The following is a 15,478-nucleotide window of genomic DNA, read 5'->3' as shown; positions in this document are numbered from 1 at the left end:
GTCCAGCTTTGGCACCAATTCCTTGTTTCAGAGTGAACAAGTCACCACTTCATCCTGTGGGTCTGGTCTCTTCTGCATGGTGCTGGTAAGGGCTAGACTGTCTCCAAAGCACATTTCCAGCCCCATCATCCCATGAGTGGGTCGAAAGAACATCACCGTCAGTGACTCCTCAAAGACAAGCTTAAGAGAGATGTCAGGCTGCAGGGGGGAAGAAAAGGAGGAAAAGGCAGGACACGCAGACGTTCACCCCTTCAAGAAGGGGATATGAAAGGAAAAGAAAATTATAATAAGTAAACACAGGCCTGATTTATACAGAAATGCTTAGAGAACACAGTGGGTAGAGTCACTGAAGGTTATACAATAACCACTTTTGCAGAATTTCAGTATTTAAATCAGAGATGCTCATTAGCAATGAATTTCCTTTTATTCTGAAACAAAATGCCAAGATAGCAGATAAGCAATGGCAACAAGAAAGCACACACTGGAGAGCTGGATACTCTGCACGTGCAAACTGGACATCGCCCGATCTGCACATCTGGGTCTCAGACTTGTAGCTATGCTCCTTACTTTGGTCTATTGCTGCTTTCTTTCTTTTCTTTTTCAAAAAAGTTCTAAGAGCAAAAAGTCACATTTTCAAATGTGGAGGGTACTCTTGTAGAAACATTTTCTAACAACATTTTCAGGAAATTATACAATTAAAAAAAAAAGTCAAGGGAAGTTACTATGGCAACAATAGTCCGGGTCAGGGTTGCAGCCCTAACCTCCACAAAGAAAGAACATCACACTAGTTGGAAAATGCTGGCGTTGGACAAATTTTAAAAGAGGTCAGGGCAGTTCCTCCTCCAGCTTGGGGAAGAAGCAATAAGAGGCTTTTTCAATCTGTCAACTTCAAACCAACATAGAAGCATAGACCATAATCCCACATTACCTCATGCTGAAATGGCTGCATCCAGCCAGGCTCAGACCCTCTTGTAAGGGCACAAGGGCTGTGTTTTCTTATGGCAACTTTATAGCATCTGGACATTACTGTGATGAATGACTAGGTTTAAACAATGTGGCCAGCCCACATCTTAGCAGGAACATGGTAACTTCTTAGCTTGTAACCCAGGTTGCTTGCTCAACTCTGGTTGTTACTATTACCTCTCTGATTTCTACGTTTACTTTTTCTAAAAGTCCAAGGCTGCCTTCCGGAGACATCTTATTTGAGAGTTAGCTATAGGTTCAGATTAAACATCTTGCCCCGACATGTTAGAAACTGGCTTGCACTGTCCTCTGTGGCGATGGTCAGCTGGTCTTGTAGTCTTCCTGTACCTGACCCTGCTCCCTGTCCAGTCCTGAGGCCTGACCTTCACGCTGCCCCTCAAGGTGTTATCCCTGCAACTGCACTGAGCATCTTTAAGTGATGGGGCAACTCTTATTAAATGACTTGTGTTTTCTGCTCATTTAAGTCTTCAATTCCTATGAGACAGTTGGATCTGGTTGCCTTGGAAGTTGAAATAATTTTCATAGCAACACACAAGTGAATGGAAGACAGTGAGAGAGATGAATGCCCTTTGAGAAATGTGACCCTCATCATCAGTGTAACTTTCTGATAGATCTGACACAGACCTGCAACAAAACAGCCACTTCAGAGGTAGTTTCTCACATCAGGATGGGGTGATTTCCAGGACAACTTCCTTTTACACAAATATCGGGCAGTGCTTATAGGGCGAAAGTATTTGTTTAGTAATTGTATTTCACCAATACCTACACAGTGCTTGTGTGTGAGGGGTTTACTTTGGCACTTGCTTAGTACATACTGCATATAAGATTTCTCAGACATACATAGCCCTGGGTTTTCTTTTTCTTTTTTTCCTGTGTGATGCACAGGACTAACACTGGGAAGTTATTCACAAATAACAGAAGGGGAAAAAATGCCCCCAGATAGAGAAGGAATGTAGCTAGTTTGCTGGTGTTCGTTTGATGTTTTTGCTCTCAAATATGTACTCTCCAAAAAGCCAGCCTTGAAATTTCTTATCAATTCTTTCAGTGGTGATAGGTAACAGCGAGACACATACCCAGTCCCTCCAAGCACTACTGTGTCTATATTTTCATTATTGAAACAAAAAGAAGTCCCCTACTAATACTGTGGAAATGGGGTGGAGGGAAGGGACACCAACATATAGCTACATAAGTAGGTAGGTAAGTAGGGAGAGAGAGGTATCTTCAAAAGATGCAATTCTTGAACTGTTAAATTCTCCCAAAATAATTTTAAAAAAGTCAAACCACATGGCAAAGTCCATAAAACTGAGGCTCTTGTATTTTGTTCATAGCTAGGAGAGTCCCTTAATGTGCTAGTTTTCTCTCATCACACAGTTCAAACAAGTTTGTTACAAGAACTAGTCAATTACAAGCAGAGGGCAGGTGACTTACTTTTGTGAAGGCAGCTGAAAGCCTTTACTAGGGGCGGAAGGAAAGTCATCAACTGAAAATGGGAAGAGAAAACAAAAGCCCACTTCGCTGGGGGCATTTTCTAATTACTGACATTTGGTGTGATCATCCTAAACCATGTCTGCCACACACAGATCAACCTTTGACACTGCCTCAAAGCCACAAGGAAGGAAGTGAAAAAGGACTGAAGACTGAGGAGAGCCACCACAAGCCTGAGCACAAATCCCAAACTCTAGGAGATCGGCTGGCTCAGGGTTGGTAGGCAGGTTTTGTAGCTCAGAACAAAGTAAAAGTTAAAGGGGCGGGGGGCAGTCTGAAAATGTAGAAAATGCAGGGATTCAAACTAGTTCAAACCAGTTCAGTCATGGCCAATGAAGCAAAATCTGAACAGACTCAAATTTTTTTAATTTTAGTGAAGCTGAACAATAAGCAGAATGGGAAAAATTACAAGTCGGAGCCCTGGAATAGGAGACTCAGAAGAGGTGTAGCCTGATGTGGCAAATCAGATTATTGCCAGGACTGAGGAGAGTGACATACAAAGCAATGCGGTCAGCCGCCATCTTTGAGTGGGGCACCGCTGTTTCCAACTTTGCCGGTCAAGATTTGGTTGCTATGCAATGCACATGCTGCACTTGTTTTCTAAGAGGAAGATTACATTTCTAGCAGGGCTTCGATCCATAATTTTTCCTGTTCCACTTATCATTCCGCTTCACCCACATTTTAAAAATTCAGGTCTGTTCAGGTTTCCCTTTGTTGGCCAGGACTGAACCAGGCAGAATTAGTTCAAAGCCCTGAGAAAAAAACTTGGGCTGCACAGCCCAAGTGACAGGGCTCAGAGTCTGGCTCCACAACTCACCAGCTGGTTGTATAACCCCCCTAAGCCCAAGTTTCCTCTTCTTTAAAACCAGCGACCACCAAGACTCCCTTTCAGCTCAATGATAAGGATGCTGGGCAGGTGGCTGGCCTGCAGTAGGCACTCAATAGCCACCACTGTTGTTGCTGATATTGTTATCTGTAGGGTAAGGGAACTGTTAAGAGGCAAGTAGGATGGTTAGCATTTTAGATGTATTTACTTGATTCTCCTTCTCCTGTCCTCTAAAAGAACCAGGAAAAGGACAACTTTATGTCACAGTCCTCAGAAAAGGTGCAAAGTAAAAGAGACTTGTAGCCCAAAAAAAAAAAAAAACCCAAACTCATTGCCATCGAGTCAATTCTGACTCATAACAACCCTAAGGGGCAGAGAAAACTGCCCCCATAGAGTTTCCAAGGCACACCTGGTAGATTCGAACTGCCGACATTTTGGTTAGCAGCCAATGGAGCCACATGTGTGATTTACCACACTTCCCATTTGGCCCTACCTGCCAAAAAGCTGGGAGTCAAATTTCAAACTCATACCGACAGCATTAACCCCTAACATACTATTCTTTTTCCTTTGGTCCTCATTTTATGTTTCTGCTTACACTGTTGGTACATCTTTTGTTATAAGCCCATCCCAAATCCATTTTTGGAATGAAGCATACAATAAACAAATACATAAAAGTATAGAGGGTTATGCAGCTTTCTGATGGGTAAAGTTACTAAACCTGGACCCTTTCTCATGACAGTGGAGCCTCGTGATCCTCACTCCACTCCTACCCCTACAGCCAGTCACTGGCATGCCCTTCTAATGTCAAAACAAATGCATAAAATTAAATGCCCATCTTTTATACACATGCCTTTAATGGCTAGCTAGAGGCTTACCTTCAGCTGCTTTTCATAATAATTCAGCAATTGGATAGGTCGGAAATAGAAAAGACACACCACCACTTAAAAGCAACTCACAAGTAAAAATGAGACGTTAGGAAACAAAACTGTTGCTATTCCGGCAACTAATAGAAGCATGCTATTGTAAACAAGCGGCTGACAGTGCTGTAACACTTCTCGGGAAATCAGGAAACATCCCAAGATACCAAACTCTGCTATCTAACAGTAGAGGATGGATGCATTTTACTTCTAAATCAAAAGGCACTTCTGTGGTTAGTTGCCCTCAAGGAGCCATGGTGGTGCACTGGTTAAAGCACCCGGCTGCTAACCAAAAAGTCGGCAGTTTGAATCCACCAGTCGCTCCAAAGGAGAAAGATGTGGCAGTTTGCTTCCCATGAAGACTTACAGCCTTGAAACCCTATGGACAGTTCCACTCTTGTTCGATTGGATCACTATGAATCAGAATGGACTTGAAGGCAATGGGTTTGGTTTGGTCCTCAAATTGATTCTGACTCATGGCAACCCCATGTGTGCAGACCAGAACTGCGCTCCATAGGGTTTTCAAGGCTATGACTTCACTTTTCAGAAGCAGATTGCCAGGCCTGTCTTCCAAAGCACCTCTAGATGGATTCCAACCATCAACTTTTCAGCTAGCAGTCAAGCACTTGACGGTTTGCACCACCCAGGGACTCCATAAAAGGTCACTAGGAGCTGGTTTTTACAGAGATGAAAATGATGACATACGTCCCACTTATCCTAAAAGACAAATCTGATCTTTCAGGGCTGTTTACCTTCTTCTCCCTTCCCCTGTCACCAGAGAGTCTTTCTAACTTCCTGCTTGCTTCAAAGGCAGTTGTTTCCAGAACCAGTGATTACAAATGAGAGGTGTGGGTTCAGATGAAAAATACAATTACAGGTCTATGCTCTGTGTTCCTGATGAGAACCCAGAAGCGAGGTCAGTGCTTTGGTGGAGAGGGCTTTTTATACATTATTGTGACAAGAGTGTTTCTGATAATAAATTCTCTGCTCGCCTATAAAACTGTTTATCTAACTTGAAGCATAACTGTTTCCCCAAATCTCGTCAACCTGCTGCAGTAATTACCTCCAGATGTGGGCTCTCGCACCATCACAATGCAGGAAAATAAGAAAATGCTCCACAGCTGAAAGAACCTTAAGGCACCCGGGAGGTAGGTATTTAGTAAAATATTAGAGGCCAAAACCAAAAAACCAAACCCACTGCTATCCAGTCAATTTCGACTCATAGCAACCCTGTAGGACAGAGTAGAACTGCCCCATAGGGTTTCCAAGGCTGTAAATCTTTATGGAAGCAGACTGCCACATCTTTCTCCCACGGAGCAGCTGGTAGGTTCGAACCAACGACCGGTCCGTTAGCCGCCAAACTCTTAATCTCTGTATCAGCAGGGCACCTCAAAATGTTAGAGAAGGGATGATTTATTATAGATCGTAATGCTGATCCTGCATCAACAACAAGCTGAAGGGAAACTGGGTTGGTTTAGCAGTCCCCTCACATTTAAGGATGACATACTGAAAACAGCTATCAAACCCACTGAAGCTAACTGTCGTCAAGTTGATTCCAACTCATGGCAAACCTATAGGACAAAGGAGAATTCCCCCATAGGGTTTCCAAGGAGTGGCTGGTGAATTTGAACTGCCAACTTTTTGGTTAGCAGGTGAACTACGTCACCAGGGCTCTGAAAAACAACTACAGTGGTCATTAAAGTCAAAGACAATTATGCCTACGAGCCTGTGTGGCGATTCTTCTGCTGATTTGTAAACAACACATTTATCATTTCATTTTGAAAAATATTTGCCTTTAATATTTGGTAGAGGCATGTGCAAGGGCTATCTCTAGTCCTTCCACTATTACCATAAAATCACATTAGCTATGATTTTTAGCACAGACCACATAATGACATATCTATAAAAATCAAGTTATTCTCTGAGAATAACAAAAAGGATTGAGTGAGTTTAGGTTGGAGGAGGAAGCAATCTTGTTTAAAAAAAAAAAGGAATCAAGCCAAGATAAACTTTATGGGCTAATTAGAATGTTGGCAGGTCAAATGATTTTTTTAACAGCTTTATTGAAACATAATTCACATATCATAAAATTCACCCTTTTAAATTAAGTGTAAAACTCAATGTTTTTTTTTTAGTATGTTCACACGGTTCTGCAGCCATTACCACAATCTAATTTTAGAACATTTTCCATTCCCCCAAAAGAGACCCCATACTCATTAGCAACCAACCCCAATTCCTCCCTCCCCCCTCTTGCTCCAACCATAAGCACCCACTAATTTATTTCCTATCTCTATAAATTTGCCTGTTTTGGACATTTCATATAAATGGAATCACGCAATAAATGGTCTTTTGTAATTGGGCTCTTTCACTTGGCATGTTTTCAAGGTTCATTCATGTTGCAACATGTACCACTATTTCATTCTTGTTACTGCTGAATAATATTCCACCGTATGGATATGCCACATCGTTTTTATACATTCATTCATCAGTTGATGGACATTCAGGTTGTTTCAACTTTTTGACTATTATAAATAATGTTGCTATGAACATTCACAGACAAGTTTTTGTGAGGATGTATGTTTCACCCTGGTGGCGTAGTGGTTAAGTGCTACGGCTGCTAACCAAAGGGTCAGCAGTTTGAATCCTCCAGGCGCTGCTTGGAAACTCTATGGGGCAGTTCTACTCTGTCCTATAGGGTTGCTATGAGTCAGAATTGACTCGATGGCACTGGGTTCTGGGTTATGTTTCATCTCTCCCGGGTATATACCTAGGAGTGGAATTGCTGGAACATATGATTCGAATGATTTTTTAAAAGTGCACAGCTGCAGTAATGTACCTCCACAGTCACACATAAAGCAAGTTAGAGATATTCAACACTTCCCCACCTTAATCATACCACCCATAAATAAACTCACTTTCATTTTCTCTTTGTTATGACCCTGCTGTTCTGATATCATCCTCTGCCCACTCACTCTGTACATACAAAAGACTCTGAGGTCTACTATATAAGAGCAACTCACAGCCAGATGACCACCACTCATCTGTCAGTTTGTCATACTGTGGTGGCTTGTGTATTGCTGTGATGCTGGAAGCTATTTCAAATATCAGCAGGTTCGCCCCATGGTGGACAGGTTTCATATGTGTTTTGAAAGAAGTACAGTCAGAATACTCCTTAGAAGCAAAAATGGTAAGGCTTCGTCTCACTTACTTTGGACGTGTTCTCAGCAGGGACCAGTCCTGGAGGACATCATGCTTGGTAGAGGGTCAGTGAAAAAGAGGAAGACCCTCAATGAAATAAATTAACACAGTGGCTACAACAATCGGCTCAAACACAGCAAGGACTGTGAGGATGGTGCAGAACCAGGCAGCATTTCATTCTATTGTACACAGGGTCTCTGTGAGTCGGAACCAACCTGAGAGCACTTAACAACAACAAGGCCAGAAGGAATTTCCAAAGATCACTTAACCAAACAATCTTGTTTCAAAGAGGACTAACCTATAGCCACCTAATTCTTCAAGGCTCCCAGAGAAGGAAATAATCCAATTCCCCTCAGTTTCAGATTTTGAGAAATATCTTCAAATCATTAACCCAATCATTATCACACATCTACTATCCAAATTATACAGGAATAAGGATAATGTTTGGGCTATAAATAAGTTTTCGACACTGAATTGTACATGTAGAAATTGTTGAACTGGTTCTGCTGTGTATACCATATTCTCAACAACAAAAAAAAATAGGATAAATTAAAAAAAAACAAAGTTTTAGCTACTGTCCTCCACTGACTTTCTTTTCCTCCTCACTGAAAGCACTGCGTCCCTTGATGCCAGCTAATTTTACAAATCCTCAGTACTGTCGTGTCCTAAAATGAATCTCATTTTGATCTAACATAGTAAACACAAGTGTGGGAGAGTTCTGCTGTCATTCCCTGAGATATTTTCCTTTTGCTTCAGCAGGCCTATCTGAATCTATCTTCAGAGTCAACAATAGTACTGCGCAATTTAACATCAAGAATTTTCTGCTGTTGCTGCTTCTGTAGCAGCTTGGACTTTCTTTTCCTTCTCAGTTCCTCTGAGGGAAGCATATATAAAATGAGTAGTTATTGCTGCTAAAGAACTGCTGGAGTCAGCAACGCTTCATAGGAACTGTGTTTCCTTTCCCTCCCACCACAAACTCTCCCCGAGAAGTGAAGAATTAAAGACGCATTACAGGGATACAGAAAGCTGACCTGAAGTATGTATTGCAGCAACAATGGCAAGCAACCAAAAGTATTAATAATTTCCAACGTAGCTCAAAAGGTTAGATGATCTGTCTTTGAAAAGCACAAACTCTGCACACTTTCATGAGATTAAAATCAGTTTGCTTTTCCTTCAGGACTGCCCCCTCTCCTGTTCCTACTCCCCCAAAAAAGGAGTGGGGGAGGCACATAAACAAATGGTTCTGGAAATGAACTTTCTTGACCAGAAGAAGAAAGCTCAGAGATAGACTTTGTTCTGCATTAATTTTCCTATACTTCACTGTGATCGGGTTTTTTGTGGTTTCTCTCTCCCTGGAGAGAGAATGCCTAAGTGATCACATTTCAGACACACAGAAGCCTAAAAACAGAGAGTGACACTGTGTATTATCGTGTGAGGAATTATATCTTCTTAAAAGCAGCATGGTGGCCATTCACCCACAATCTAGGTCATTTTTGAACCACAGGAAAGAGAAGGCCATTTCTTTACTAAGGTGATAACTGAGGGAAAGTGAGTTTTCACTGAGACCACTTCCTCAGCTGTAAAATGAGGATAATAATAGAACTGCACGGGATTGGTTTGGGTATGAATGTTTCAAATAGTGTTGAAAAAAAAAAAAAAAAAAACCAAACCCACTGCCATTGAGTCGATTCCAACTCATAGCGACCCTATAGGACAGAGTAGAACTGCCGCACAGAGTTTCCAAGCAGCACCTGGTGGATTCAAACTGCTGACCTTTTGGTTAGCAGCTGTAGCTCTTAACCACTACGACAGTGTTGAGCAAGGAGTAAATACTGAGTAACTATAGTCTTTTATCATCACGCCACCATCTCAGAGAAACTGCCTGGATAGTGATAAGGAGCTGCCCTCAGGGCTTTTCATGCAAGTATAAAGTGTGGCATCTTTATTCCAGAGTGTTCCCTCTTCCTCTCACTTACCACACAGGAGCAACAGGTTCATACGACAAAAAGAGGAAAGAAAAAAGAGGGCACAGGAGGAGGTGGGAAAGACCTATTCTAATCTTGGAGAAATGGCACCTTATTTTGTTTAAAAAATGCGATTCTTAAGAACATTCTTTCCCACAGGGGAAAGCCAAGCAATCTCTAAAGAGAGATGTTGCCCCGTCCAAAGAGCAGTTCGTTATTTGAAATGCTTCTCTCTCCAATGTATACGTTGTTTCTTCCTCCCCACTTCTCTTCAAAGGTGAGCATCCTTATAAACCCCAGAAAGGATTAAAGGACCTCTTTGTTCATAAAATTGTCTTTACAAACTCAGACGGCCAGTGGGTTGAAAGCTGACCCCGCACCTACCTGTCTCTGGGGCTGGCCAGGCCCCTCATCTGCAGCGCGGAGGTTCAGGATATGCACCTCCTGTGGCAGCCCCGTTGTGCCTCTGCTCGCACAGCCTGACAAGACAGTGAAGCTCTCCATCAAGGCCTGCACGGGATGGGAGGCGTTCACAGGCGACAGTTCACAGTGGGCCCCAAGCTCTAGACCTGCAGAGAGAATCAGAAATACAAACCACTCAGAAACAACAGTTAATTCTGCCTTCAAAATCAAACCAAACCAGTTGCCATGGAGCTGATTCCTACTCCAGGCAACCCATGTGTTACAGAGCAGAACTGCTCCATGGGGTTTTCTTGGCTATCATCTTTACGGAAGCAGATCACCAAGCCTTTCTTCTATGGTGCCACTGGGTGGGTTTGAACTACCAATCTTTAGGTTCACAGTTAAGCACAAACCATTTGCACCACACTCAGGGACCTAATTCTGTCTCATTGGGGGCTTTTCTGGATGACCAAAACATTGTCAACACACTACAGAAACCTTTCCAGTAAGTTGTTTCCAGAACTAAGTGGCAAAAAAGCTAGCCTATTCTTCTAAAGAAAACCCTGATGGCGTAATGGTTAAGTGCTACGGCTGCTAACCAAAGGGTTGGCAGTTTGAATCCACCAGGTGCTCCTTGGAAACTCTATGGGGCAGTTCTACTCTGTCCTACAGGGTTACTGTGAGTCAGAATTGACTCGACGGCACTGGGTTTGGTTTTTTTGGTTTTTACTCTTCTAAAACCTTATTCTCTTAACATTTCCTTTGTGTGGTTTCAACATATATTTGATGTTTTAAATTCCCTTTTAGACTCAGAAATCACCAAGGGATTCCTCTGGATGAGGAAACCTCCCATTTGACATTTGTATTCATCTCTTCCTTCGTCTCTTAGAAAAAAAAATCAGAGATAAATGGAATAAATTGCATAAAGCCCCAATAATGTTATGCATAAAAAATATTAAGTATCTAAAATTGTACCACAAAAAATATGATATGGGCCCTAACTTGTAAGAGCTTCCCCCTATTAAAGAGAGCAAAACAAACTTACAAACAACACAAGGCAAGGTGTAATAAGGAAAGGCAATCAAGGCCAGAGCTATATGGCAAAGTTTGAGCTAAGGGTCAGAAAATATCCTCCCTGAAGAGGGAGACTATGAGGAGAGCCTCAAACAGAAAAAGTAGAGCCCTGGTCATACTTGGTTGCTGCTTCTGCATTCTCTCTTCCTTTAATTATTCAGGTCTTAAAATTTAAATCCATCCATTCCTCCCCATCCCTGCTTCCTGTAGCCCTCTTGTCTCTAGACCTATACAATTACCAAACCAGTTGCCATCCAGTCAATTCCAACTCATGGTGACCACACATGTGTCAGAGTAGAACTGTGCTCCATAGGGCTTTTAATGACTGACCTTTGGAAGTAGACCACCAGACCTTTCTTACAAGGCACCTCTCAAACCATCAATCTTTTGGTTAGCAGTAGAGCACTTAACCACTTGTGCCACCCAAGAACTACTACAGATCTTCCTAAAAGGAGCCTCAGGTCTCAAGCTCTCCAAGCCACCTGCCACACAAGCATGTCCAGACCTAGGGATGCTCAATTTCACAGCTGTTGCAAATGCAAATGGGCTGTCCCTCTTATCTCAGCAGGCATTTCCTCTGCCTTGAGAACTGCTCACCCACTGAATAAAGCCTGAGCTCTTTCAGAGGGCATGTGAGACCTTTCTTGATCTAGCCACTTCCTATCTCTCCAGCCTCATCTCTCCCCGCTCTAGCAATACCAACTTGCTCAAAGGTCTCAACATACCATAACACTTCTCAACTCCATGTCTCTATTCAAGAGGTTTTCTTTGTTCAAATTCCTCTTCCACTCTAACTCTACCCCCACGACAAACACCCCATCAGCCCAAACTGAGATGCTCTTCCTCTGTCTTCCCCTAAGTTCTCTGCCCATCTGTACTGTCTCATCGACCACACTGTAACTACTTCTGCCCCTTGTGTGTGACCTTCCTAAGGGCTGTCAGTTAATCGTTTTTCTATCCTCAGCACTCAGCACAGTGCCATCAAGCAGATGCTTGAAAAATATTTGCTAAATAGAATAAATGAATCATTGAACTTAAAAAAAAAAAAAAGCCCCCCTCTCTGCTCTCTGCTCAGTGGTCAGGGTACCATGGATTTTGCTCTTAAGAAACTAAAATGGAAAATAGGTTGCTACAGTGATATGAAAATCAACCCACTACACCTCAGCCTTGGTTTCACATTGACTGGGTTGATAGAAAGAGATATCCAGAAGAGGGAGGAACTGGCGGTACTTAATCCTTACACATCGCTATGAACTTGGTGTTATTTTCTCCGTGGGACAGCTGGGCAGACGGAGATTAGGACTTGAACATACAGCACCCACTAAACCACAACCTTCCAACTGTAACCCAGATAAAAGATCTGAATGTACTAGCTTTTGTTTTTCTCAATTTTTGTATAATAAAGATATTCTCCAGGATTGCAGCCCAGGTCTAAAATGCAAGCACAGTTTAGAACCAGCCAGTCCTGCACCACCACGGCTATACCATAAGCAGACACCCTGCCTGGTGTGCCAAGTCTATTTCAGGACTGACAAATTATCTAGGCTGATAATACCTATCTGGTCCACAATGAAGTACGTGCCTTCTCAAAGAATCACTGCCACCCTCTGGGTTGCTGTACTATGCCCAGCTGCTTTCCGAGAAAGCACGAGGTGGTGAAGGCAGCAAAGGCAGGAGGAGGTACTGAACATACCGACTCACTGAAGCCACTCCCCCCCGCCACACCAGGCAGGGCAAACAGTATGGGCGGGCACTGCCTCTGGGGCTCTCCCTCCTGTCCCTCAACAGCCACAGTGAGATGTCTGGTTTATTTCACAGCCCAGAGCTCCAGAGAAAGTCTCCAACTCCTACTCAATTCTGGGGAGACATACAGGATATACTCACACTGGGAAACTCTTCTGAGTTGGTTTCATAGCTTCCTAGCATGAATTCACAGCTTTCACAAATTAGGCACAAATGAAAATACTTTTCAATTCCATTTTTTTAAATATGTGTGTAACGCTTGAGGACCAGAGTCTGACTCAACACGCATCTGCACTCTGCTTGGCTTGTTTTCCTCCTTAGGATGCCAATGTCACCATCAGGGTCTTCCCTAAATCATCACTACTCACCTGTACATGAGGGCTGGAATGAAAACACACTGGCTACAAACCAGAGGATAAGCCCTCATTCAAAGAGTAAGGAACCGGGGGGAAGCCAGTGCTGAGGACAGGCTCTGCTTGCCTTAGTGTCTACATGTTCTCTGTCCTTCCAGGGTCCGGACAGAGCACACCCCTCTTTACGTGCTGTAGCCCTAGTCATGGCTTACACACATCAGTCCAAGGTCAAAGAAAAAACAGTGCACAGTGCACAATGATTAAGTGAGAGGACAGATGTCTCTTCACAGAGACCACTAAGGCCAATATTTTAACACATTCAGTACAGAGTGGCCCTGACAATCTGACACACTGGAGTAGTATTTGGTTTTGGAGGTTCCTTATTCAATTTTTTTCACTCCAAGTTTAAAAAAGGAAAAGGCTACAACATGTAGTTAGTCCATTCTTAAGCAAAAAAGACCGGCCAAAATCAGAAATCGTTCACCTCCATACCATATAAGAACTAGTGCATTCAACAAACCAACACAACGGTCTAGTAAAAACAATAAAAGAAATTGCTCCCATTTATTAAATGCTTACTCTGGGCTGGACAGTACTATGCAGTACATCCTTCCAACACCACCATAAGATTGTTCCACTGGGTTATTTATCCTGGTTTTATAAAAAAAAAAAAAACCCAGTGCCATCGAGTCAATTCTGACTCATAGCGACCCTATAAGACAGAGCAGAACTGCCCCATAGAGTTTCCAAGGAGCGCCTGGTGGATTTGAACTGCTGACCTTTTGGTTAACAGCTGTAGCACTTAACCACTACGCCATCAGGGTTCCCCCTGGTTTTATAGGGGCTCTATATATTGGGCACATTAACCATTGCTATTATATTTGTTAAAAGGAGTCCTGGCAGCGCAGTGGTTAAGCGCTGGGCTGCTAACCAAAAGGCCAGCGGTTCAAACCCACCAAATGCTCTATGGGAGAAAGATGCAGCAGTCTGCTTCTGTAAAGATTAGTTTTGGAAACTCTGCGGGGCAGTTCTATTCTGTTCTGATGGGACACTATGAGTCAGAATTGACTAGACGGCAACAGGTTTGGTTTCCGGTTTATAACTACAACCTACAGTTATAATCCCATTTGGGAATGGGTTGTCTTTGTTACGACAGTGTAGGCTATGTCTTGAGTCAATCTCTTTTGAAATATAAAAGAGATTCAACAAGTGAGAAAAGAAGAGATGGGGGAAAAGAGATGCCAAGCTACATGAAGATCACCTGGAGCAGAAGCTGAAAAAGACAAGGACCTTCCTCCAGAGCAGGAAGAGAGAGAAAGCCCTCCCCTATGGCCGGCACCCTGAATTCAGACTTCTAGCCTCCTAAACTATGAGAAACTAAGTTTCTGTTTGTGAAAGCCACCCACTTATGGTATTTCTGTTATTCAGCACTAGGTAACTAAGACAGACCCCCTCCCCTTCTTATCCTATACAAAAATTAACTCATGGATCAACAACCTAAACATAAGAGCTAAAACCATAAAGCTCTTAGAAGAAAACATAGAGGGTGAATCTTTAAGACCTTGTGTCTAGCAATGGATTCTTAGCTATGACATCAAAAGTACAGGCAACAAAAGAAAAAAATAGAGAAGATGAATTTCATCAATATTAAAAACCTTTTGCATCAATAGACATTATCAAGAAATTGAAAAAACAACCTACAAATTGGGAGAAAATATGTGCAAATCATATGTCTGATAAGGATTTAATATCTAGAATTTATTAAAAAAAAAAACTACAACTAACCACAAAAAGACAAACAACTCAAGTAAAAAGTAGGCGAACATTTCTCCAAAGACATTTCTTCAAAGAAGATATACAAATGGCCAATAAGCACATGAAAAAAAGCTAAACATCATTTGTCATTAGGAAAATGCAAACCAAAACCAAAATGACATATCACTTCACACCAACTAAAAACTAGGATATTCAAAAAGCGGGAAATAACAAGTGTTGCTGAGGAAATTGGAAACCCTCCTGCATTGCTGGCAGGAATGTAAAATGGTACAGCTGCTGTGGAACACAATTTCCAGATCCTCAAACACTACCGCATGACACAGCAATTCCACTCCCAGGTATATGCCCAAAAGAATTGAAAGCAGGTTCTCAAACACATACTTGTACACCAGTGTTAACTGCAGCACTATTCACGATAGCCAAAAGGTACAAACAGCCCGCCTGCTCATTAACAAACAGACCTAGAAAATGTTGTATACATATGTTCAGCCATAAAAGTGAATGAAATTCTAATACATGCTCAACATGGATGAACCTTAAAAACATTATGCTAATGGAATATGCCAAACACAAAAGAACAAATATTGTATGGTCCTCATTTATATGAAATATCTACAACAGGAAAATTCATAGACATAGAAAGTAGATTACAGGTTATCAGGGGCTGCAGGGAGTTATTGTTTAATGAGCACAGAGTCTTCACTGGGGTGATGAAAAGTTTTAGAAACAGAAAGCGGTGATGGCTGCACAACATTG

General features: G+C 42.2%; 1 protein-coding gene across 3 annotated transcripts in view; it reads right to left on the bottom strand.

Moving 5' to 3' along the window:
- Positions 1-15,478, bottom strand: part of TGFBR3 (transforming growth factor beta receptor 3) — a 224,956-nt gene that overhangs the window by 135,297 nt on the left and 74,181 nt on the right. For all 3 annotated transcript variants that reach the window (XM_023558416.2, XM_010598114.3, XM_023558415.2), the window contains exon 3: positions 9,759-9,943. In XM_023558416.2, the coding sequence (XP_023414184.2) occupies positions 9,759-9,943 (185 nt within the window). The remainder of the gene's footprint in view (positions 1-9,758; positions 9,944-15,478) is intronic.

This window comes from Loxodonta africana, chromosome 3 (genome assembly GCF_030014295.1).
Source record: "Loxodonta africana isolate mLoxAfr1 chromosome 3, mLoxAfr1.hap2, whole genome shotgun sequence".
In the NCBI taxonomy this organism is placed as follows: Eukaryota; Metazoa; Chordata; class Mammalia; order Proboscidea; family Elephantidae; genus Loxodonta; species Loxodonta africana.
Note: the sequence above shows the minus strand (reverse complement) of the source record. Positions and strands in the feature narration are given on the sequence as shown.